This window comes from Camelus bactrianus, chromosome 2 (assembly GCF_048773025.1).
Source record: "Camelus bactrianus isolate YW-2024 breed Bactrian camel chromosome 2, ASM4877302v1, whole genome shotgun sequence".
Lineage (NCBI taxonomy): Eukaryota > Metazoa > Chordata > Mammalia > Artiodactyla > Camelidae > Camelus > Camelus bactrianus.
The window spans coordinates 135,962,570-135,983,836 of record NC_133540.1 but is presented as its reverse complement, the minus strand read 5'-3'; the positions used below and the strand labels follow the sequence as shown (position 1 = coordinate 135,983,836).

Here is a 21,267-nt window from a genome sequence, read left to right as displayed (position 1 = left end):
AAAAAAAGGGAAACAGACACACATAAAACTGAACAAAAGTGATTTCTTGGGTGGAAAACAATAGAGATGGCGCCCCGAGTTAATCAGGTTGCGCGGGATTTGTTTAGTGGTCCAGCCATGTCTTGGTCTGCCCCGGCCTGCAGACTCTTCCCAGCCTCCTCCGGTAATTAGCATCCCGCTACCTGCTTCCGTAAACTGATTACATTGTATATTTTAGCCGTTCTGTTGCCTGTTTAATTATGATCACAGAACCTCATTTTTCTAAATCCTTTTAACTGTGGGTGAGAGTCCATTTGAATGAAACCGGACGGAGGCCTGGGGCCGCCTCTGGAGGCCTCAGTCCAGGGGGCTGGCCTCTCCCAGAGCCTCCGGCCCCCAGGCCCCAAGGTCTTCACCTGTTAGGGAGGTGGGCGAAGGCCCTGGGTGGGTGGGCTTGGTGGGGCCTCTGGGCCCCCAGGTGAGGGGCGGGGCTGGTTTCCCCAGCGTATTCTGTGATGTTTCATCAGGACTGGGAAGCCCAGCTCCCAGCAGACGGCTCCTGAGAACAGTTAGTCTGACCCCACGCTAAAAGCTGCCCACCTTCACCGATTCCTCCTCGGGCCGGTGACCTCCTTCCCAGCTCCTGGCAGTGTCCACACGCCCCTGCTCTGCCCCCAGCGTCTCCCTACCCGCACCCAGTGCTGCCTTTTGACCCAGTCTGTGCCCTTGAACCTTGAGGGAATTGCCACCACACTGCTCTGGAGCCCTGGGCGGGCCCTTCAGTGTGCTCGGTGGAGTCTTCCCTGCGGCCTCAGTTTCTCCAGCCACATGCTCCTCCAGAGCCTGGGAGGCCTGTCTGGCCTGGCTGGTGGGTTGCTTCCTCCCTCTGAACAGGCACTTGGTTGCCCGGCGTCGCGGCCACAGGACACCTGTGCCTCCAGACACCAGGTGCTGCTGCCCTTTTCCCTCGGTTCGTGCATTCAAGCTTGAGTGCAGTGTTAGCAGTGAAGTCCCTGCTTCTGTGTTGCCATCGTTTGAGGGGTCACCCCAGCTGCCAAGGAGCAGGAGATGCGAGTGTGGGAGTGATCACCGCAGTGGCGCCTGCTTGGGAGCCCTGGGGTTGTTCCCAGCAGAGCTGTGCCTGGGGGCCGGGCCAGGGACCAGGCGACAGTGGGCCTGACAGCCCTTCTGGACACGTGTGCGGCCTCGTCAGCACTAATTTAAGAACAAGGGAGCTGGGGCTCTGTATTTAATCACAGGGATAAACAACTTTGGTTGGGGGAAAAGAAGGTATAATTCCTGATAGTTAGCAGAGCAGCTGAGTATTTTGGGGGAAATGAAAATTCAATAAAAGTCCTTGGGGAAATTCCAGGGTGTGGGCAATAAGCATAGTATTTTATGAAAACGACCCCCATATTTAAAAGCTGGCACTGTATGTTATGCATTGTAGCACCCAGTCCACAGCTACCTTTTAGAAAATTAAAACACATAAATTCTGTTTAGTGTTTGATACGCGCTGCACAAGCCAGGACCGTAATGCCCGAAAACCTTGGGCTGCTCTCCACCTTTCATAAATTCCTGGGTAGATTCTATACAAAAATAATTTTCAGGTCCGCGGCTCATTGTTATTCAAACGTGATTGATCGTCGCCATTTGCCCGGCTCGGGAGTTAAGTGCCCCTGTCATTTCCAAAGAGTATAATTGGGACGTTTCACAGGTCAGCGGCGGAGACAGGCTTCCCTTTTGATCAGTGTTAGACTGATAACAAAAATTACAGTTTCCAGTGATTAATGTCTCCGTTCTTCCCAGACGCACCACGAGCCGTGCGAGCACAGTGCATTTGCATCTGATTAGGGCAGCTCCTCCGTGGCTTCCTGGGTCCCTGGGTCCCGGGTTGGCAGGCGGCGTGCTAGCCAGGCCTGGGCTGGTGGCCGCCCCTGGCCCTGCAGTGACGGTCGGCGGGGGCGGTGCCTGCTGGCCTCCTCCCTGGGGGTCAGCGGGCCCAGGCGGCCACCTCGGGCCTCCGAGCCACAGTGTGAGGTGGACTGTAGGAGGGGATGTGTGCATCAGAGGGTTACAGCTGCAGTTGGTATGGACTCGGCAGGGGTCACCTCTCTGGGTATTTCCTTGGGGTGGGTTCTTGGGGCAGAAGCCCCTACTGGTCTGAGTGGGCCAGAGGCAGAAAGGGGCCCCAAGTGTTTCAGGTGGGGTTGGCCATAGGGCAGGGCTCCCAGTGCCTTCCTGCTCTGGAAAGACAGGTCCCTGTGGGGGTTGCTGAGAATGTGGGGTGAGAGGGCTGGGGAGCAGGAGGCTGAGCTGGCCCAGAGGGGTGCCATGCGTCAGGGTCTGAGCAGGGAGGGCTGCTGACACGTGATTCCCGCTCTACACGGCCCTGGTGCCTGATGAGTGTGTGTGGCCATCGGTCGCCCTGCCCTTTGGGGGCCCTCTGCCCCCATAAGGTAAGCCCTTCATGCTCAGGGTCCCTGCTGCACCCCCAGCAAGCAGATGAGGGCAGAGGGCGGAGAAGTTCCAGGGCCCTGGGCTGGGGGCAGGGGCTCTCTCAGGCCTCTGGGCCCCCCAGGGGTGGCACAGGTGCCCATGTCTTGCCAAGTGGGCGGGGAGGGCAGCCTTGTCTGGAGAAAGCTTTTGCTTGGTGGCTTTTTAACAAGTCATTTTAGGGACAGAATATTCCAGAAGTGCTGTGGTCACACCGGCACCAGCAGAGGCCCAGGTGGACAGGACGCAGTGCCTTGGCCTGGCTGGAGCTAGAAGGAGGGCCAGCAACTCAGGCCCTGCCATTACCCCGGGCTCTAGGGGGCTGAGGCTGTCCCCTCCGTGCATTTCAAGGGGACAGCTGGAGGAGGATTTAGGCAGGGAGCAGGCGGGAGGTGACCATAGGCGCATCCCTCGTGGTCGATGCTTAAACCCCAGCCTGGAGGAAATACACAGGGGCAGGACTAGGGGTCCTGGGGTTCTGCCTGTGGTTCCTTCACACAGATCTGGGGATTTCCACAGAAGGCGGCCCCCGGGGACGAGGACCAGGACGAGGATGAGGACTTCGTGGAGGTCCCGGAGAAGGAGGGGTATGAGCCTTGCATCCCTGAGCACCTGCGGCCTGAGTACGGTGAGCGGCCAGAGGGGCCTGGGGGGCGTGAGCTCACCTCCGGTCCAGGGCCCGCCGAGTGGGAAGCAGGCTCCGGGTCGTACTGGGCACTCCAGGCTGTGCCTCATGGTCCTGAGGTTCCCCGTGGTCCCGCCTGGCAACCCTGCAGAGCTGCTTTTATGGACAGTCCTGTGATCCTCCCTTGTGAGCAGGCTGCTCACTGGCCCTGGGTGGGCAGGCCCTGCCGCCAGCTCCTGCAGGGGTAGCGGGCTGTCCAGACCGAGGCCCCTGACTCAGCACACAGGCCTGTGCTGACTCCTCACCCAGCAGCCTCAGGCCCCACCTTGGCGCAGGACCGCCCTGCTTGGGGTCACAGAAATCTCAGGAGCGGGTCCAGGGCAGGAGGGGCACCCTCCGAGCAGAGAGCAGGCCTGGGGCTCCTGCACTCAAGGGAGGGCGTTGGGGCGGATGGTGCGATTCCTGCAGCCATGGGGCCCTTTGGGCTGCGAGGGAGTCGATGGCCGGGGCCACTGCTGCTCAGTGGGTGGGGGCAGCCACCTCATGCCCTCGGGGCCCCCCTGCTGTGCAGTCACCATTTCTGTAAGTGCCACAAGTAAGGCCACATCCTCCTTGCCGCCTGTGGAGTCACGGGCTCAGCGTCCAGCCGAGAGTCTGTTTTCTCCAGGACGTGGAGCACAGACGCAGTTCGGGGAATGCTCGCCCACCTGCGACTGACCAATCTTTCCTGTGTAGAATTTTCTTCTTTCCCAGAAAACCTCCAAAAGCCAGGTCTGTACAGGAGGCATCTCTCATCCAAGGAAGCAAACAAACAAGGGCTTGTGGGGTTTGTGGCGAAGTGGCCGAGGCGACCAGAGTCTGAGTGTGGGGTGAGGTGTGGCATCGTCGACGAGCTTGGATGCCTGGAGCCCAGGGTGCAGACATGACCCATCGCGGTGTCATGCCAGATTAACAGACGGACTTCCCGACCCTCCGGTGTTCGGGCCTGTTTACTCTCTGCCTGTGCCTGCTGGCTCGTCTCTGGGCACCCCAGGGCAGCGCTGTCCCCCACCCCCTGCCCACTGGGCCACTCCCATGCCCTCTGTGCTTCCGTGTCCTTCCAGGTGCCCGGGCATCTGCCACCCGCAGCTCATGCTGTCCCACACCCACAAGGCACACAGAGGTGCAGTGACTGCCCTCCCACACCCAGAGTCCTGCCCGTTCCCTGGGTCCCTGCCCACTGTCCCACCCTGGGTCAGGCCTCCCGGAGGGCCCGGCTCTGAGGGCACCCAGCCCCAGCAGGCACTTGTCCTCCTAGTCGAGGCCCCAGGCACGAGAACAGAGGTAAACCATCCTGGTTCTTCCTGGTCCGGACAGTCTGTGAGCCCTCGTCCGAAGGGCCCCGCCACCCAGGTGGCTCGGAGGCCCCCTTGGTGCTGTGGGCCTTCGCCATTGCCTGCACCCCACCGCTGCTTCTTCCTCGTGAGGGTACCGGTGCCAGCAGGTGGGCGCTGGAGCTGGGCAGGGACGCGGCCTCGCTGAAGTCCCCACGGGCCCACGGCCGGTGCTGGGTGAGCCAGTTCATAATGCTGGTTTATGCTCTGCCGCTGTTTTTTCAGTTAAACGCGGTGAGTCTGCAGTGGATTCGGTCTAGATCCACATGGCGCTCCTTTTCTTTCTCAGAATTTTCGCAGAGGGGCTTTTATCTTCCCCTTAATCCTGCCATTTCTGTCAGGACGTAATCTCTTTCTCGAATTTACATTTTAATTACAAGGCCAGCTGAACTGGCGAGATCAATACAGTCGAGCTTGCTGCCGCGGCCGAACTCCGTGGGAAGCCCTGGCCTCTCCATTCCCTGCCATCGATCCCGCCCCCGCCCCCGCCCCCCTCTGCTTCAGTGCTTCAGGCCAATAGCGGCCACTTGGTCAATTTACACGAAAAGGGGGATTTGGACATTTTTACGGCTCTTTCTAAAAGCCACCTTGGGAGTAAATCTGAGCCGAGATCTGGTGCTTCAGTCCGGTGCCCTTGGGCAGTGGGAGCTGTGCAGCCCCCAGTTTTCCCAGGAGTCACTGTTCTCTGCAAAATCGCAGCCCGCGGCCTGGGGCATGCCTGCTTTTTGGGTTCTTACTTTGAAAGTATGTCATCGAGATTGATTTTTCTGGGACAACATGAAACTGGTAGTGTTTTTTCAGTGCCGAGTACTTACCCTGCTTCAACACGCTTACCCATCTTTTTAATGGTTTAAAACAACAAATCGATGAAAAATATATTTCATTCTTGTAACTCTGAGGAATTCTCATATTGATCTCGTGGCTGTGATTGTATCCACCTAAGTGCCACGGCGGCCACTTACCGGCCGCGCTGCCGTGTGTGCACCCGTGCATGACCGTGTCAGGGTCTGCCCCGGTGGGTGACGGCGGTGGGGGCATTTGGAAGTTTTGTGACCACCTGGGATGTGTTGGTGACTTGGCTGGTCCCGCCTACCTTCCAAGTGTGCCCATGTCTCCGGGGCTCATAGCCAGGGCACTGCCAGGTGGCCCTCCCCCACCCTCAGCCACGGGCACTTGAGAAGCAGGGAGCCCCCCACTCACAGGGTCCTGTTAGACCTGGAAAGGTGTCTGGAGCAGGTGCTGGCAAGCGTTCTCTGGGGTGGGGGGTGGGGCTGGGTGAACATTTCGGATTTGTGGGCCGCGCCAGGCCTCTGTCACAGCTCTTCTGTCGTCTGCAGAAGCACCAGATGGCACACTCACAGGCGCCTGCCCTGTGCCGAGAGGCTGCGTGCAGACCCTGCTGCAAAGAGCCAGGCGCTGTGACAGTGGCCTGAGCAGGGCCTTCTCCTTGCCCAGGGAGCACTTCCCTTGGTGTCCAGTGCTCAGTGCTACGACATGTGCTTTCTGATTTGTCTCTGGAAGTGGAGGACATCCTGAATTCTGTGCAGGTGGATGGAGGCGTGGTGAGGAAAGCCGGTGCACAGGGAGCATGGGGGCGCAGACAGGTCTGCGCTGCCGCATCTGCTCCTCTGGTGGCCCCAGGGGCTGCCCCCTGGTTGTCGTGGCCGCTTCTCGTGTGTGCTGGGAAGGACTGCTCGGGCGTGAAGTCCCACGATGTCGGTAGGAGAAGCCACGACTCCACTGACCCCTGGGTCCCGGCCGCCGGCCAGGGTCCTTGGAGCCGCTCACGTCTGCACACGTGGTCACTCCTTGTGTTCCCTCGTTAACAAGGCCTGGTTTCTCTCCTGGTGTCTGTCAGCTCAGTTTTCTCCTGGTTCCCGTTTGCACAGCAAGTCTTTTCTCGTCCTTTTATTTTCAGCCTTCTGTTGACCGGTTGCTTTGAGGGGTTCTCGGGTGGACTGGGGGCTGGGTGTTCTTAGGCGAATTGGTCTGAGTGACTTTAACCCACCTGAGTAGTGGCCGCTGGGGTCCCGGCTGTGCTCGGTGGCCCCCATGCTTCTGTTCTCCAGACTTCCTTTTCCGTTTGCCATTGCTGCTGTTTCCTTTTCCCCACTTCTTGTGGGGTGGATAAACGTCTCTTCTGCTGGTCTTAGAAGTGTTCACGTGGTGTAAACGGAGCGACGAAATGCTGTGCTTCAGGTGGTCTCGCCCAGTCTGGGGGTCACCGTCACGCTCACTGCACACCCTCGCCGCATGCTGTGTCCACGCCGGGCCTGTGCAAGGTCAGGGACATGGTTGCTTCCGTTGCCCCGGCCTCCAGGGTCGTCCGGAAACCAGTTGAATTCTGATTGTTGTGGAGGCTTGGGCTAGAGGGAGCAAGTCCTGCACGCCCTCCAGGCGGGTCATCATGTGGAGTTGGGTGGAGTCACCTCCTGCACCTGCACATTGAAACCTCGTGTAGCTGGGTATGAAATTCTGAATCTGGGTGGCATTTCGCCAGTGTGAGGTGCCTTCCGAGGCCTTTCCCTCACTGTTGTGTTGGAGACGAGGGTCCCCGCGAGCGCTTGTGGCTTTGGGGCATCGGCTTTCTCCTCGGAAGCTCTGCAGGCCTCTCTCTTCACATCTGATGCTCTTGTGTTTCCTTCTACGGCACTAACGTGTTTGTCCTCCCATCTCCTCCCTGACACTCACTGAGCCCCTCGGGCCTCCTCAAAGTCCTGGAGGGCTGGGCTCTTTGCTTCTCCCACTGCTTCCTGCACACCAGTTCTCTTCCTCTCTGTCTGGGATCCAGCGATGGGGACGTTGATACTGGCGCATCTGCCCTTGACGCCCCCAAACCGTGAGCTCCTGGGAGCTTGTCCCCTCCGAACACCGGCGCACGTCCCGCAGCCACCCTCCCCGCCCTTCCGGCCACCTGGAATTCACTGAGGCCCTGCTTGCCTGTGGGCTTCCGTCCTGCGGCTTCCTCTCCCAGGGTCCTTGTCAGGTCTCTAGCTCTGGCTTCTGGTCCTCCCTGTCCTCCAGATACTTTGTTCCTTTATTCACCTGTTTTTCTCCTGGCAGTGCAGGCGCTCCACTCCGCAGAGGGACAAGTGCTCTGTCCCGGCCAGGGGCTCCCGCCGGCTGTTGGGGAAGGGAGATGACGCCCTCAGTGTGGGGGTGCCTCTGGGGTCTTCTGGGCAGCCTGGGAGCCCCAGTCCCTGTGCCCAGCTGGGAGGGGCGTGCAAGGGTCTGGGGAGCCCAGACAGGCCAGCGGGCTGGGGAGCGGCGTGGGTGGGATCCAGTAGTTGCCTGCCCTGAGGACCTGGGTGTGGACGCAGCCTGCAGGTGAGTGGCCTGGTGGCCTTGGTGAGATGCCTGCGTCGGGGCCATATCTGGCGGGCAGCGGAGCGGGTACTGTTGGGGGCCTCGGCACGCTTACATGTGGGATGGGGACATGGTGCCCTTGCAAGTCTGTCCGGGGTCATGGGACAGTGGCCAAGAACAGACATGTCTCCGTCCCAGGGTTGGAGAAAAAGCCATCTGCGCCAGGCCTGCAGGCGAGGAGGACAAGGCCCGAGGAGGAGGCGGCGTCTGACCCCACCTCTGTGGCCGCGCAGCTGCATCACCTCCGGCAACACTTGCCTGTGCCCTTGCCCCCAAGCCCCAGGTGACTCCCGCACGCCAGCCTCTGCCCAGGCCAGGCCCACCTTTGGCCTCAGAGGCTGCCCTGCCTGCACACGTGGCCCGCAAGCACTGCTGTGCTGGGGGAGGGGGTCCTCAGAGCTGGTGTGCAAGCAGCACAAGGGCCCAAGGCCCTGGGGTTTGAGGGGCCGACCACAGGGCACCCCCAGGCCCAGCATGACGACTGGATCCAAAGCCAGCTCCCCATGGAGTCCCAGGACGGCCAGGCTTCTGAAAGGGGCTAGGCAGCTGCCCCGGGGCCCGGGCCGGAGGTAGTGGAGGTCACTGCTCCAGTGTGCTGACTGGGGCTGCAGCGGGCTGTGGAGGGGAAGGGTGGGTGGCTCTGGCCGGCTCCAGGCGCCGCGTCACCGAATCCTGCTCTTTCGTGTTGTGCTCTCCAGGGCACCACGGGGGCCAGAGGAGGCTAAGGCGCAGGCTGCAGAGCGGGCCCGGGCGCCCGTCGTGCCCTTCGGGGTGGACCTGTGCTACTGGGGCCGGGAGCGGCTGCCGGCCAGGGAGATGCTCCAGTGAGTGCGGCGTCCGTGGTCCTGTGGGCCCTGTCCTGCTCCTGCCCCGGCCCGGGGACTCAGCCTGGGTTCGGCCCAGCTTTGCTGTGGGCCCCCAGGGCACCACGAGTGGCCTGAGGAGGCGGCCCCTCACATGTCCTGTGTCCTTTTCTCAGCTTCCCTGTCGCTCCTCAGTGGGACGTCCTGTGTTGTCCTCCCTGATCGTCGGGCTTCATGGTGGCCTGGAGGGCTGTCCTCCAGGGTCTGGGGTCCCTCCCAACCCGTCCCGCTCCTTCCAGCCTCTCCACCCAGGCCCTTGCCACGACAGCCCCGTGGTCCTCTGACTCGGACCTCTGCCTGGGCCAGGCTTGGCTTAGGCTCTGCAAGAAGTTTCTGGGAAGCCCGCCTCTCTCCAGGGTCGTAGAGGAGAGGGGCACAGGCCACAGGCCCAGGCCAGGCTGGGGCAGCGTGTGGCGGGGGTCAGGGGTGCCTGACGGCGCCCCTGCCTTGCTGGGTATCTGCTTGTCCTGGGTGAACTCACAGGCCCGAGTATCTTTGGGTTCTGCTCCCAAGAGGTCCACCCTCAGCTGCCAGCCTGGCTTTGCTGCTGGCACCATCCGGTGGCCACTCTGCAGTGGTGCCGAGTCTCGGGTCTGCACGCAGGTCGGACTCTGAGCACCGCTTCTGGAAGCCCCTCGAGGCGGACGTGGGAGAGGACGGCGCTGCTGTGTCTGAGTCGCTGTGGAGCCGCCGCATCCCCTTCGCGGGGCAGTTTGAGCCTGTGCAGCACCAATGCCGCGCTCCCCGGCCCGATGGCCGGCTCTGCCAGCGCCAGGACCGCCTGAAGGTGAGCCGGGGGGCGGGGGCATCTTGGCCAGCACCCCCTCCACAGGATGGGCTCGTCTGTGGCTGTGCCTGGGCTTCCTGCGCGGGCCGGTGGCCTGACACGTGGACACGGGACTTGAGACGCTCCTCCTCTGTTCCTGGCCCCCACCTCCACGCGCACACATCCTCCTGAGCCCGTTCTGTGCCTTGCCCCAGCGTCTGCAGAGGTGGCCTTGTGCACTGGGCGGGGCTTTGGCCAGACTAACTCAGGCCCCAGACCCTCCTCCACTGCCTGGCTCCTTCATGGCCATGCCCAAGGCCCCTCCTTTGAGGGGTGTGTGGCTGGAGGGCGAGCCTGTTGGGGAAGGCTGGCGGCCCCTCTGGCATCAGAATCCCTCTATCCTTCGCCGCAGTGCCCTTTCCATGGGAAGATCATCCCAAGAGACGAAGCAGGACGGCCCCTCCACCCAGAGGACAGGGCCCAGGAGCAGAGGCAGCAGCTGCAGAGGCCAGCGGGGCGCCCGGGTAGGTCTGGGGGGACAAGATGGGGGTGGCACCATATAGGGACACACCCGGACCCGTCAGTTCCCAGGGCAGCCCTGTGCCTGCACATGGTCACCTGCAGCCGCCTGCTGGTTGTAACTCACGAGTGTGGCCGGAACACTCCACCTTCAGGCCCCTGCCCCACCAGGCTTTCACAGGGCTCCTGATGTGGACACACCCACAACCAGAAACTACCTTGTTATCATTTGTTTGTCTGGAGTCTGGGTTCTTAATTCTGTTTTTAAGCAGATGAAAAACTGGAACAAGAAAAGTTAAAAGTTGAGCCCCAGGTGGCTCGTCCTGGCACGTGCCGCGGGCCGGCGGCTGCCTGGCCCCCAGAGGGCCCCTGGACAGCTCGGCCAGGTGGTGACACGCAGAAGTGGTCGTCACTGCCGACACACTCAGGGTGAGGTGGAGGGCCCGAATTGATGTGTCTGTGGTTTGTCAGAAGTGGGCTGGGGTCTGGAGGCCCTGCAGGCCCAGGGCCCCTTCTGGGAAAGGCCCAGCTGGCAGGCCCAGAGCCCCGGGGGGCAGAGTGGGGGTCTCAGGGGGTCACCGCTGGGCACCTGTCATTAGTGGGCTTCTTTCCTTTGTTGCAAGAGACAAGGATTCGGTTTCAGCCTCACACCCAAGGTCGGCGCCTGGGCCCCCGGGGCCTGGAGGGCGGCAGGGAGGGGCCTTGACCCGCTAATCCGCGGGGCGAGGCCTTCCCTGGTGGCTCACACTCAGGAGCAAATTAAGTGCCTATTTTTTGTGTCAGCCCTGAAGAGTATCTGGTTCTGCAGCCCTCGGTGACTTGTTAACAACAGGTATCGGGCTGGGGCCGCGGGCCGGCGCTGGCCAGTCAGATGTGAAATAGCATCTCTTTACTAACTACAGTATTGATCCCCGCCTCCCTCGCAGGCCGGGCAATTTTCTTCTCCCTGGCGCGACCCTCGGTGACAATGCGCACAGAGCTCCGGGCCCGTCAGCACGCAGGACGGCCACACGCCCGGCTTCTATTGATTTTCTTCAAAGGCTTTTAAATTGCTCCTTCATTTTACTGAGATGCTCATTCCACCTCTCCTGGGTGCCGGCGTTTTCCCATTGTGTTTAAACAATTGCTCCATTCACCAGGTTCCTAAACTGTGACGCCTTCTCATTACTGGGAGATAAACTGTTTGGACAGTTTTCCTTAATCTTGGATTAATGGTTCCTGTATCTGGGTTGTGCAGCCCCATATTCCTTCACTTCGGAAATCAACTTGGGAGGCCTCGCCATCTGTCTGTCTGGGCGCGTGGCTTCTCCCCTTCCTGGACGTGGCCGGCCCGCGGCCCGGGCCCCGGCCCATGGGCCTCTTGTTTGCATGGTGGTGTCATCGGGGGCAGGAAGCCAGGGCTGGGGTCTGGGTGCCTGGGGGGTGCTGTGCTGTCATGTAGCTGACCTGGGTGCCTGTCCTGAGCCAGCTGGCTGGACAGACGCTGAATCTCAGGGATCCCCGTGTGGCCTTCAGATGCCCCCCCCACCCCTCCCCAGGAGCAGAAGCAGAGGCTGAGAGGGGAGTAGCTGCCAGGGCAGCGGTGGGGCTGCTGTTGGAACCCCGGGCTGGGAGCCCCCCCCCATTTTGACAGTTAACGCTGTTAGTCCTGGCAGATGGACACACCGACCTAGCTCTGGTATAGCCTAGGGCTGGCGAGGCTAGACTCCGGGGCTGGGTGATGTTTGCTTCCCCTCGGAGCTGTCTCCCGCTGCCCTGAAGGGCCTGGGCTGAGGCAGTTGTCCCTGCAGGAGGGGTGGGCTGTCTGCTGGCGCCTGCGACCAAGTTGTCTTCGGATCGATGAAGAGTCCCTGGCCCCTCAGTCTGGCTGACCCTGCTGCACACACCCACCGGCCAGCAGACGGGTCTGGGGGCCACGGCCCAGCCTGGAGGCTGGGAAGCAGCCTATGTGTGGCTCTGCCCCTGGCCGCCAGCCTCAGTGGCCTTCCTGCCTAAGGGGTGGGTCTGTGGGGTAGCCAGTGGCCCTCCCAGCCCCCGTTTCAAGGAGGGGTCAGGGCTCAGGTGAGGTTGGTGCTGGGTGTCTTCTGAAATCTTGGGGTCTGTTTGCAGACTGGCAGGACCCCGAGTTCATGAGGGACGTGGAGGCAGCCACTGGGGTGGATCTTGGCTCGTCCAGGTCCAGGGGGAGAGGCCAGGGGAGGAGGAGGAAGCACCCTGGCCTCACCGACCTCAGGCGGCAGGCCGACACAGCGCGGGCTCGCATTGCCAAGAAGGTCTTCGCCAAGTAAGAGCCTCTCTGGGGTCCTGCCGCAGCCCCGGGCCTGGGTGTGCGGGAGGGGGGCTGACCGCACTCCCAAGATGTACCTGCAGCCAGGGCCCTGGCTGCCATGACCAGCAGGCCCCTGGGCGGCAGAGGGCAGGCGGGTGAGAGTGGAGGCTGGAGCTGGTCACCCTGAGGGTAATGAGCGAGCCTCTTCCCGAGGAGGGGCCTTTGCCAGCCAACCAGTGAACCCGAGGTTCCCAGTGAGGGGCTGAGCCAGCCCTGAGGCTCCCCCTTGCTCAGCTGACCTCGAAGGGGTGGTCAGGGCCCAGGCGTGTCCATCTGGTGACTTCGGGGAGGGCAGGTACCTCCAAGGGTGGCGGGATGGTGGTTACTGCGCAAGTCTCAGCTCCAGGGAGCAGGCGCCTCGTGCTGCTCCAAGCACCAACCCTGGGGTCCAGGCAGCTCTCTGGCCCAGCAGGACCTGCCTGGCTGGTGGTGACTTGGCGGGGCCAGAGTGGGGAGGCTCTAGCCCAGCATCCTTGCTGTCAGGGGATGAAGGAAGGCATGGGGGCTTCTGATTAGAAACACACTTGTGGCTGATGCTCCTTCCGAGGTCTGCCCAGGCAGGTGCTGTCCAGGAGGCTGTCCTCTCGGGCCGACGCCCAGAAGGTGCTCAGCGCACCAGGCAGAGGAGGTGCCACCAGGGACCCAGCCTGAGTCGGGTAGGACAGGAGGGCGGCTTCCTCAGTGCCCCGGCAGCTGTGGGCACTGCTCCTCACTGCTGGCCTGCTGTGCACGTCGGTGTCCGGAGGAGGGCCTGGCTCCCGGGCTCTGGGCATGAGGCTGGTTTCCTGTGGCTCAGCCACAGGTGCTGATGGGGCCCTCCGAGGGGCTCCTTGCAGGCAGCTGGGTGGCCTGGAGCTCTCCCTGCGGGGGGCCATGGGTGCCCCGGGAACAGGGCTGGCAAGGGGCCTCCTGGCTTCCCCAGCACTGCCTCATCCAGGCAGTGGCAGCGGTTGGATGGCAAGAAGCACTTGGTCTGCCTTCCACATCTTTCTGTTGCATGTCCCTCAGTGTTTCCCCGACACCAGACGTGCAGCTCTGGGCGCAGCAGGACTGAGTGAATCAGGCTTGTCCTGGCTGCATGTGCTCACATGCTGCACGGGCTATGCCGTCATTTGGGGGTACAGCATGGCACTGGCAAGACTGGGGTTCCTGGGAGCCACCCTCAGGGCTTGGAGTGGCGGGAGAGGTGCCAGGGCACGGCCAAGGCTACTTTCTGCAGCAGAGTCACGCACTGTGGTCTCCAGCTCTGGACTGGGATGCTCTGCCGGTTTCCGAGCTGTGTCGCCTATCCACAGGGAGCCTGCGAGTGGTCTGTGTGCAGCAGTGCCCCCAGCATGGGTCCTGACCCCAGTCTGGGGCCTCCCCAGTCGCATCTTGCTTTGCTTTCTCTGCAGGGCGGCCGTGCAGAGGGTGGTCACAGCCATGAACCAGATGGATCAGAGGAAGCACGAGAAGTTTGCAAACCAGTTTAACTACGCGCTGAACTAGAGAGCCAGGCTGGGTTTGTGGTCCCCTCTGGTCATCGGCTCCTTTTCTTCCCCTGCTGATGCACGAGGATGGGAAAGCAGGCCCAGGTCTGGGCAGTGACCGTGGCTGCTGTTGTAGCATGTATTAACTCAAGGAGGTGGTACACATTCTGATTAACACGCCCCAGAGGTGTGGGCTCTCCCCTGCGGGGTGGCCACTGCCATCTTGTTACAGATTTGCCTGCCTGGTAACCAGGGTGGGCTCGAGCAGCCGTGTCCCCAGGGCATCCTGCACAGCCCGTGTGCTTGGTGACATGGATCAGAGTCGCTCAGCATTTAGAATGACTGTGCAGCCCCCACCCCAGCTTCCCAGCCTTCCCCGCCGGTGGCCACTCAGAGGAACTCCAGGAAAACCCGCTTTTGTGTCTTAACGTGAAGGGGTGAATCATTCGCAGTTGGCACCTGTGGCATCTCACGGGTGTCCTGGTGGTGGTTTCGCATCAGAATGCAGAGAACTACCTCACTCTGTTTTTTTAAAAGCAGCTTTATGGAGACTGAACTCACATAGCACAGCGTTTACTCCGTTAAAGCGTGGCATTCAGTACATTCACAGTGTCGTGCGCCCACCACCACTGTCTAGTTCTGGGACTTTTTGTTACCCTGCAAGGACCCCCATTCACCCTTCTGCAGCCCTTGCGCTGTCTGGTCTACATCTGCTTCTGGATTTGCCTTTGCTGGACATTTCCTATGAATTGAGTCAAACAACACGTGGCCTTTTGTATCTGGCCTTCCTCACTGGGCACCACGCGGCCAGGGTTCTTCCGTGTTGCAGCACATGTCAGCGCTTCACCCCTTTCATGCCGGGATGATGCTCCACGTGGGAACACACCTCGCTTTGTGGTCCGTGCCCTGTGGACGTTCGGGCGATTTACACTTTGAGGCTGTGATGGGTGACATCGCTGTGACCGCCCGTGCACAGGCTTTTGTGTTGGCTTGTATTTTCGCTTCTTTTGGGTTTATACCTAGAAGTGTAATTTGGTAGCTTTCTGATGAATTGCTGAGATGCTCTCCAAAGCAGCTGCACAGCTTTACACACCTTACATCATCGCTACATCGTCCCACCAGCAGGGTGTGAGGGTTCCTGTTTCTCCATGTTCTTGCCAACACTTGTTATTGTCAGTCTTTCTAACTTTAGCCGCCTTAGTGGGTGTGAAACGGTAGCTCGTGGCTTTGATTTGCGCTTTCCTGATGAATGACATGAACATCTTTTCACAGGCTTAGTGGCCATTTGTGCGTCTTTGGAGACACATCCAGATCTTTTGCCCGTTTTTAACTGAATTGTTGTTCTGAGGTGTCGGCGCGCTCTGTATGTGCTGGGTGCTAGGCCCTTATGCGCGTTGCAGGTGTTTCTCCTATTCTGGCTCTCCTTGAACACAAGAGCTGTGACTTTTGTTGATGTCCAGTATATCGACTTCTCCTGTTGGCCACTTGTGCTTTTGGTATCATATCTAAGCAGCCATGGCCTAACCCAAGAGCATGAAGCTGTGCCCTTATGTTTTCTTGTAAGAGTTTCATGGTTTAGCTCTTAAATTTAGGTCTTTGGTCCGTTTTGAGTTAATTTTTATATGTGGTTTAAAGCTTCCAGCTTCATTCTTTTGCATGTAGACGTCCAGGTCTCTCAGCATCATTTGTTGAAAAGGTTATTCTTTCCCCCACTGAACTATCCTCGTGCCTTTATTGATCATCAGTTGACAATAAATGTGTGAATTTATTTCTGGACTCTCAATTCTTTTCCCTAGACCCGTATGTCCTTGTGCCAGTGTGACAACGTCTTCATTAAAACGAGTCCTCTATCCTTGTTCTTTTTAAAGATTGTTTCGGCCATCCTGCATCCTTTGTGTTCCCAAATAAATTTTAGTATCAGCTTGTCAACTTCTGCAAAAAAAGAAAAAAGAAAGAAAGAAAGAAAAAAGCAACTGAGATTTTGATGGGATTATGTTGACTCTGGAGATCAGTTTGGAAAGTACAGTTGACCCTTGAACAACATGGGTTTGAACTGCACAGGTCCACGCATACGAGGATTGTTTTCAATAATGAATACTATAGTCCTGCACGGCCCATCATGGGTTGAATCCTTGGAGGCAGAATCACAGATACGGGGTCGGGGTGGGGCTGGGGGAGCAACTGTAAAGTCACACAAGGGTTTTTGGGTGCATGGAGACTCAACGTGCCTAACACCTACATTGTCAACTGTGTTGTCATTTTAATGTTAAATTTTATAATTCCTGAACTTGGAATATCTCCATTTAGGACTTCTTTAATTTATTTTCACAGTGTTTTGTAGTTTTCAGTGTACAAGTTTTGCATTTATTTTCTTAAATGTATTCTTAAGTGTTTTGTTCTTTTTGATGCTGTTGTAAATGTGACTGTTCTCTGAATTTCATTTTTGGATTCTTCATTGCTAATACATAGAAATACAGCTGATTTTTTTATGTTGGTATTTTGTCCTGAAACCTTGCTGAACTCACTCACTAGCTCTAATGGTTGTGTGTGTGGATTCCTTATGTTTTCTGTGCACACTGTCGTGTCATCTGCAAGAGAGATGTTTTGTTTCTTCCTTGGCAATTTGGATTTCTTTTGCTTCTTTGTCTCGCTTGGTTGCTCTGGGAGCCTCTGGTACAGTGCCAGAAGTGGAGGGAGAGGACACCCTTGTCTGGTCAAGCTTCCAGTCTCCTCAATGAGTGTGATGGCAGCCGTGGGCGTTATAGGCGGCTTGTATTGGACTAAGGAAGTTCTCTTGGGTTGCTAGTTTGTTGAATATTTTTGTCGTGAAGGGATGTTGAATTTTGTCAAATGCCCTTTCTTCAGCTATTGAAGAATGATCGTGTGATTTTTGTCCTTTTTTCCTACTGATAATGGTGTATTATATTAGCTGTTTTCCGTGTGTTGAACCACCCTGCAGTCATGGGATAAACCCTGCGTGGTCAGTTTCAGTGGCTTGTGTATTTCTAGTACTTCGTCCACGTCATCTAGATTATTTGTTGTAATTTGTTGACATGCAGTTGTCCACAGTATTCCTTTATAACCCTTTTTGTTTCTGTAAGTTTGGTAGCAATGTCTTTTACCATTCCTGATTTTACAAGTTGGAGTCTTTTCTCTCTTTTTTAAAATTTTATTGGTTAGTCAAGCTAAAGGTTTATCAATGTTATCGATCTATTCAAAGTTGCTTTTCTGTATTATTTTTCATTCTTCATTAATTTCCACTCTAATCTCTATTTCCTTTGGGTTGCTTTGGGTTTAGTGTTTTTTTTTTTTTTTCTTTTCTAGTTTGAGTGGAAATGAGATCTGTCTTTTTAGTGTAGGTGTTTATGGGTGTAAATTTCTGTCTAAGCACTGCTGTAGCCTCATCTCAGACACTTTGGTATGTTGTATTTCCATCTTTATCTATCCCAGAGTACTTTCTCATTTTTCTTGTGATTTCGTATTTTACCCATTGCTTGCTTAGGAGTCTGTTGTTTAATTCCTATATACTTGTGAATTTCCCGAATTTCCTTCTGCTATCTGATTTCTGATTTCAGTCCATTTAGCCATAAGGTTTTTGTCTGCCGTCTTTCTATTTTTCTATGTGTCTTTTAAAATCTTTCTTCCTCTATTGCTTTTTCTTGTGTGTTAAGTTATTTAGTTCCCTTGTGTCTCCCTATTTTTTTGTTGTTGTTAATTCTTTCAGTGGTTGCTTTGAGGATTATAATGAACTACTTAATGCAGTCTAGTTTGGATTAATACCAACCTAGTTTCATTAGTGTTCAGACACTTTACTCCAATGTAGCTGTTTTCTCCCCGCTCCTTTGTGCTATTTTTGTCATACAAGTTGCATCTTAATAGCTTGCAGGCCCATGAAGATAGTTTTGTGATTATTGCTTTATGTAGTTGTCTTAAATCCGGTAGGGAAAGGAAAGATTCACAGACAAGATCGCATTTACACTGTCCTTTGTTTGGCTGTGTGGTTGCCGTTACTAATGCTCTGTATTTCTCTGAGGGTTTGGATCCGGTGTCTCTCTCCTCACCCTGAGGGGCTCCCTTCAGTGTCTCACGCAGGGCGGGTCTGCTGGCAGAGGGTTCTCTCCATTTGTGTCTTAATCTCTCCTTCACTTTTGAGGAGTAGTTTTGCTGGGTATGGAATTCTTGGCTTAACAGTCTTTTTCTTCCAGCACTGCCTTCTGGCCTCTGGTTTCTGGTGAGAAGCCTCGCGCACAGTGAGCTGGGTTTTCTGGCTGGTTTGGGGTGCGCTCTTCGCCTCCTGCTTTTGACGTCACCTCTGACGAGTCTGGTTGTGGGCCCCTGAGGGTGCGTCCTACTTGGAGCTTGTTCAACTTCTTGCGTATGGAGATTGTTTTCCATCAGATTCGGAAGGGCTTTGGCCATTATTTCCCCAAGGATTCTTTCTGCCCCTTTCCCTCTCTCCTCAGACCCCCATCGTGTGTACACGTGTGGTTAATGGTGTCCTTTGGTCTTTGAGGCCCTGTTCATTTTTCTTCATTCTTTTTCCTATTTCTCAGACTGGAACTAGTGACCTGTATTCAAGGTCACAGGTTCTTTCATTTGCCAACGGAAATCTGGCGTTGAATCATTGTGGTGAAGCCTTCATTTCAGTTAACTGCACTTTTTAGTCCAGAGTTTCTACTCTGTTCTCTTCTGTGATTCCTTTCTTCTTATTGATGCTCTCTGCTTGGTAAAACATTATTCTTATACTGTAATTCTTGAGACCTGGTTTCTTTTAGTTCTTTAAACATACTTTAGCTGACTTAAAGTATTTGTCTAAGCTTTTGCATAGCTAAGGATACCATCAGCAAAACAAAAAGACAGCCTACAGAATGGGATAAAATATTTGCCAATGATGTGCAGACCAGGGACTAATTTCCAAAATATACAAACAGCTCATACACCTTAATATCAAAGAAACAAGCAACCCAATCCAAAAATATGCAGAAGACCTAAACAAGCAATTCAGTGAAAACATACAAATGGCCAATAGGCACATGAAAAAGTGCTCAGCATCGCTAATTGTCAGAGAAAATGCAGGTCAAAACTGCAGTGAGATACCACCTTACACCAGCCAGAATGACCATCATTGAAAAGTCTGCGGATGATAAATGCTGGAGAGGGTGTGGAGAAAGGGGAACCTCCTACACTGTTGATGGGAAGGTAGTTTGGTGCAGCCACTATGGAGGACAGTATGGAGGTTCCTTAAAAAACTGAAAATAGACTTACCATGTGATCCAACAGCCCCACTCCTGGGCATGTATCTGGAGGGAAATAAAATTCAAAAAGACACATGCACCTCAGTGTCCACAGCAGCACTATTTACAACAGCCAAGACATGGAAACAACCCAAATGTCCATCAACAGATGGCTTGGTAAAGAAGATGTGGTACGTATACACGATGGAACACTACCCAGCCATAAAACAAGACAAACAATGCCATTTGCGGCAATACAGATGCACCTGAAGATTGTCATTCTAAGTGAGGTGGGCTGGAAAGAGAAAAACGCTATGTGACATCATTTATATGAGGAACCTAAAAAATAGTAACAATGACAATAAGGACGCAAACGAACTGCTGTATAACTAAGATGGCTGATCTCTTGAATATGTGTGGTCACATCTGACTGTCCTTTATGATTGGATCACCACATTCTGTTGATTCTTATTTTGTGGTTGGCTCTATTCCTTTGATACCTATGTAAGTTTAAAAAGCTAAAGCTCTAATCTGTTCTTAGAAACAATAATCAGTACATGTATGTAAATCACTAAAAAAATGTGCAGTATGCTGTATATGTGTATTTACACGCAATATAATGTACATGTGCAATATATGTGTACGTATAATAATCCAACATAATAAAACTGAAAAAGGGGGGGAAATTAAGTATTTGTCTAGAAAATTCAGTGTGTGGGCTTACTCCGGGACAGTTTCCGTGGGCTGCTCTTTTCCCCCGATGCATGGGACTGTACTTTTCCTGCTTCTTCTGGTGTTTCAATTTTTTTTTTTTTGGTTGAAAATTGGACACTTTAAATAACATGATGTAATAACTCTGGAAGAGCCTCCCATCCCTGGAATTTGCTGCTGTCATTATTTGTTTGTTGAGTGTATTTCCTGGACTGATTCTGTAAAATCTATGTCTTCTGTTGTGCTTAGCTTAGCCACTGCGGTCCCTGCTTGGTCAGCTTAGCGATTAGCTAACAATTGGGCAGGGATTTCCTTACATGCTTTGATCCGGCAGGTCTGGTGGTTTTGCCGACAAGCTGGGGGGGGGGGGTGTTAGGCACACTTTCAGCACTCCTGCAGCCAGTTGCCAGCTCTGCCTTGGCCTTCATGTCATGAATGTTTTGATCTTTGCTATGTGAGAAAGTGGCATGTTGTAGTTTTGATTGACATTTGTCTTGGGAGTGAGAGTGAGCATTTTCACATTAAAGCAGTCACTGTTTATCCTGTCCTGTGAATTGTATCCGTGTCTTTTGCTCATTTTACTATTGGCAGATTGGTTTCTTTCTTATTAAGCTACAGAAGCTCTTTATTCATTCAGAAAACTAGCAAAAAAAAAAAAAATAGCTCTACATGACAAGTCGCAAATATTTCCTCATTTTATCTTCTGATTTTGCTTATGTTGTTTTTCGCTGTATAGATTTTTTTATGTAGTTGAATTTAACCAATCTTCCATGGCTCCTGAGTTTCGTATTCCTTCCCCAAAGATTATACTTAAAGATTCTGTCTTTTCTTCTAGTACTTCTGTGTGTTTCATTTTCATGCTTAACTCACTGATACACTTACTGTTTATTTTGATATAAAGTTTGGCCCTGGAAATTCAGTTTTTTATTTTAAATAGCTGTTCTGTTGTCCCAGCACCGGTAATTAATTCTTTTTTTTAATAGATTTGAAATACCGCCTTTGTCGTATATTACTGTCCCCTCGCGCAGTGGTTCTACTTCCAAACATTCTGTTCTGTCCCATCAACTTTTCTGCCCATTTACGTTCCTACCATTTTAATGACTGTGGCTTTGTACCACACACTTGTGGCAAAGACCTCTCGTATTCCTGTCCTCTTGTATCTGGAGGTAAAATTAGAGAACTAGGAGTGAGATGGAGGAGGAAACGTGCTTTTATAAAATGTAATCCAGGATGAATGTATGACCTGTGCCCTTTGCATCCTATCTCTTAATAGAATCTCCATGAGTGTTTATGAAGACACATGTCAGTGTGTTTCTGGCTGGCGGGACCTGGGGTGGAGCTGGGCTGGCCCTTCTGGCCAGTGGGTCCAGCAGACTGGACCTCGGGGAGCAGGCCCTGCCACTCTTGAGTCCAAGGCCCCTGTCAAGTGACTTGGTGCCCAGGGGGTCCTGGGGGTGGGCCCCACTTTGTTCAGAGGCCCTAGGTGAGGCAGAGGGAAGCTCCACCCCCTCCCTCCATGCCCTTAGCACCCCTCCCC

General features: G+C 55.2%; 1 protein-coding gene across 5 annotated transcripts in view; it reads left to right on the top strand.

The window, feature by feature from the left end:
* Positions 1-20,727, top strand: part of UVSSA (UV stimulated scaffold protein A) — a 30,503-nt gene extending 9,776 nt beyond the window's left edge. Inside the window, exons 8-15 of one of the 5 annotated variants that reach the window (XM_074352094.1) lie at positions 2,995-3,103; positions 7,978-8,122; positions 8,538-8,663; positions 9,306-9,489; positions 9,881-9,992; positions 12,097-12,271; positions 12,864-12,972; positions 13,711-20,727. In XM_074352094.1, coding sequence (XP_074208195.1) covers positions 2,995-3,103; positions 7,978-8,122; positions 8,538-8,663; positions 9,306-9,489; positions 9,881-9,992; positions 12,097-12,271; positions 12,864-12,972; positions 13,711-13,788 — 1,038 coding nt within the window. In that variant the 3' untranslated portion in view covers positions 13,789-20,727. The remainder of the gene's footprint in view (positions 1-2,994; positions 3,104-7,977; positions 8,123-8,537; positions 8,664-9,305; positions 9,490-9,880; positions 9,993-12,096; positions 12,272-12,863; positions 12,973-13,710) is intronic. The other 4 variants (XM_074352097.1, XM_074352100.1, XM_074352096.1 and 1 more) reach the window with 4 other exon arrangements.
* Positions 20,728-21,267: the final 540 nt, after the last annotated feature.